Source organism: Sinocyclocheilus anshuiensis, unplaced genomic scaffold (assembly GCF_001515605.1).
Source record: "Sinocyclocheilus anshuiensis isolate Anshui unplaced genomic scaffold, SAMN03320099.WGS_v1.1 scaffold409, whole genome shotgun sequence".
NCBI classification, from domain to species: Eukaryota; Metazoa; Chordata; class Actinopteri; order Cypriniformes; family Cyprinidae; genus Sinocyclocheilus; species Sinocyclocheilus anshuiensis.
The window spans coordinates 479044-482047 of record NW_015540855.1 but is presented as its reverse complement, the minus strand read 5'-3'; the positions used below and the strand labels follow the sequence as shown (position 1 = coordinate 482047).

The following is a 3004-nucleotide window of genomic DNA, read 5'->3' as shown; positions in this document are numbered from 1 at the left end:
TGTGCTGTGATTGGCCAGCTATCCAGTGTGTTGTGATTGGCCGAATACCTCAAGCGTGAGACGGAAATGTTATGCCCCTCACATACTGTTGATGCCGTGTCCGGACGGAGCTACGAGACAAAAACATTAAAACCCATTACAAACGAGGCATTTGTTGCATCCAGTGTGGACATAATTACTGATTCTAATGACTATACTGTCTTTTTACGCGTTGCGTTGCATTGCATCGCGCCGCGTAAACATAAAACCCTGTCTGCATTTGTGATCAGAGAAATGACAAACAACAAGTGCTACTCTACTGCCCAAAACTCGCGTTTGAATCATCAGTGGCAAATCCTTTAAATGAAAACGTACTTACGTGAGTCAGAACTGCCGGCATTTTAGTCTAACGTTACTCTCCCAGGATCAGTAAACAGTCCTCCATAAAATGCGCTGCACACATCTGGATATTTGGGTTAAACTGTTCTGGAACAGTGTTGTAAATACCACTGATTTGTAGTCGTGTCCTCTTTTGGAAGACCAAACAAAGTAGTTTCGCTTTCACAACGAAAAACACAGCGGCCTAGCGTGAGGGGAAGCCCAGGCTTAGCGTGCGCTGAGGCCAGGCTAGAGTGAGCTGAGAAGAGAAAGGAAAAATTGAAATCGCATCATATGACCCCTTTAATATACTATTAATTTTTTCTTATTATTAGTAGTAGTAGTATTATAGAAATCCACTCAGAGCTATCAGACCTGAGGAATTTCCGACAGTTTCAGTTGATAAAAAATACATTAGGTTCAAAAGTAAATTCACTCAGATACCGATCAAATTTTATGCAGTTTTTTTCTTGTATCGAAAATTGTATCAAATGTCAGTATTTTTCAAGGTATTGAGTTACTGAGGTTAGAAATTCCTGTATGGTAAGTAACAACAATTCTATCATCATTAGTAAAGATTTCTTCTTCCCCTCACAGAAGCAATGGACCCCCCGAAGAGACTCTTTAGCATTCCCTCATCCCGGCAGCATAGCAGACTAGAGTTCAGGGGTATCCAGCCCAAAGAGAAGGCCAGTGATATTTACTTTGTGCTGCTTGCGTGGGCTATAGTGCTGGTGCAGATCTGGCTCAACCTCTGGATCTTACAGTTACTTCCCATCCCTGTTGCTGGTAAATTTTGTGTTCATGGTCCTCAGGTCACAAGTGTGGGATAGTATGCATGTTTTCATGGATGGGTGTTATATTTTCCAGTTTGGATCCTGAAGAAGATGGTTGTCCATTTTGGGATGAAGGACTTCATTAGGCGGACTCTAGTGAAATGGTGGGCCGCTTCTGAGACGTTTGTCAAAAACAGACAGGATGCTGTGCTGCCTGGGCCGATCAAAGGCCTAGCTCAGTTCTTGCTTCGGGTCGACACTAAGGTAATATCTTATATAGATACACACACACAAAAGCACTCGCCTGTCTGCTGACCCACTGTCCTTCACAACACTTGCCTGCTGGTAGTTGTCGCCACATGCACATTTATTTTTGGAGGTGACACAGATCTGTGATTACAAAGAGGAACTGAATGTGGTTGTGGCTTGCTAATTCTCTTTTTTTCACACAACTAAGACAAGAAGTATTCATAACTGAGAGAATAAAAGCTATGAAGGACAGATGTGGATGTTTGTGTTTATAGCATTACTTGTAGAGGCATTTGGGAACTAAATTAATGTTCAACAGAATCTGTTTTCAATGTGAGCGAGTAATTCTATAAGGAAATGTTATTAACCTAATAGTTGGTACATATTTCCTGTCTCTCAAATCAGCTCAAGTACTCAGTTCAAATCAAGAGTAACTATTTTTAGTCTGTGCACAGTGATGTTGCATTTTTAGTTTGGTAGTTTTTTTTTTTTCGTCTATTGTTTGAGGTTTGTGACATGAGGAAGTCAACTCAAGCCCAACTCATGCCCAATGACAATGTCACTCATTTTAATGGGTTTGATCTTTTGGACTGTCTAAAGAGAATGAAAGCCCACTGTTGCAGTCAGTCTAGATGAAATCCTACACCTCTAAGAATTATGTACTATTTGCCCACTCCTTCCTGACCCCATAGTAATCCAGTAGAGTAACCTAGTTTTGCCTTCTCTCATTCTTTAGCATGCTGAGTCACACATGCTCTTATGAGCAAATGTACTGAAAACATGCAGGGTCCGAAATTACCACTCACCAAGAAGCAAATGAGCGGAATATTAGCTTGAGAACATTAAACTGTTACTAGCCGGTAACTGCTGACTTAACAAGGAACTACAACCTAATACATGACTTCTATCAAATTGTAAGAAATATAATCTGACCTTCAATTATATAAATTACACAAGCAATCCAAGACATACATTTGCTGTGAGTTGTGTGTCTTCTAAGTTTGATCTCAGTGGAAAATTTACCATCAGAAGTCCATTTAAAGGGGTCATGAACTGAGAAATCAAAATTCTCTTGATCTTTTGATATATAAGAGGTCATTGTGCTATAAAAACATTCTGTAAGTTTCAGAAATCAAAACTTTCTCGTAAGGCTAAAAAAAGCTTACATTGAAGTCAATCTGCCAAAAAGACAGGATGTGGAATGTGCCACTTTATGACGTAATAGTGTGGCTAAACACTGCCTCCGCAGAAGATCAACGCTGGCTTCTACAGCGCTGCCTGTTTAGCCCCGCCCACCGATTTGAGCATGTAGTAGGTAAATGACAATAGCTTCAAATGCAGTTCTATGCAGAAATCAAATGATAAACTTTATTTGATGAACTTTATTTTTTATGAAGTGCCAGCAGTGTTGGGTAAGTTACTTTCAAAAAGTAATTAATTACTAATTACATCATCAATATTGTATTTAAATTTCTTTTCTAATTACTCTGTCTGAAAAATAATTTAATTACTCAATAAGTAATTTAATTATTCAAATCGCTAATTAGGCTAAATCTTAAAATCCCTATAAACCTCTTAAAGCATAGACAGTAGAAATTAAACTCTTTATTCTTTCAATTTGA

General features: G+C 38.8%; 1 protein-coding gene across 2 annotated transcripts in view; it reads left to right on the top strand.

Moving 5' to 3' along the window:
- Window positions 1–3004, top strand: part of LOC107687814 (transmembrane protein 245-like) — a 25103-nt gene that overhangs the window by 3768 nt on the left and 18331 nt on the right. For both annotated transcript variants that reach the window (XM_016485282.1, XM_016485281.1), the window contains exons 5-6: window positions 955–1146; window positions 1228–1397. In XM_016485282.1, coding sequence (XP_016340768.1) covers window positions 955–1146; window positions 1228–1397 — 362 coding nt within the window. The remainder of the gene's footprint in view (window positions 1–954; window positions 1147–1227; window positions 1398–3004) is intronic.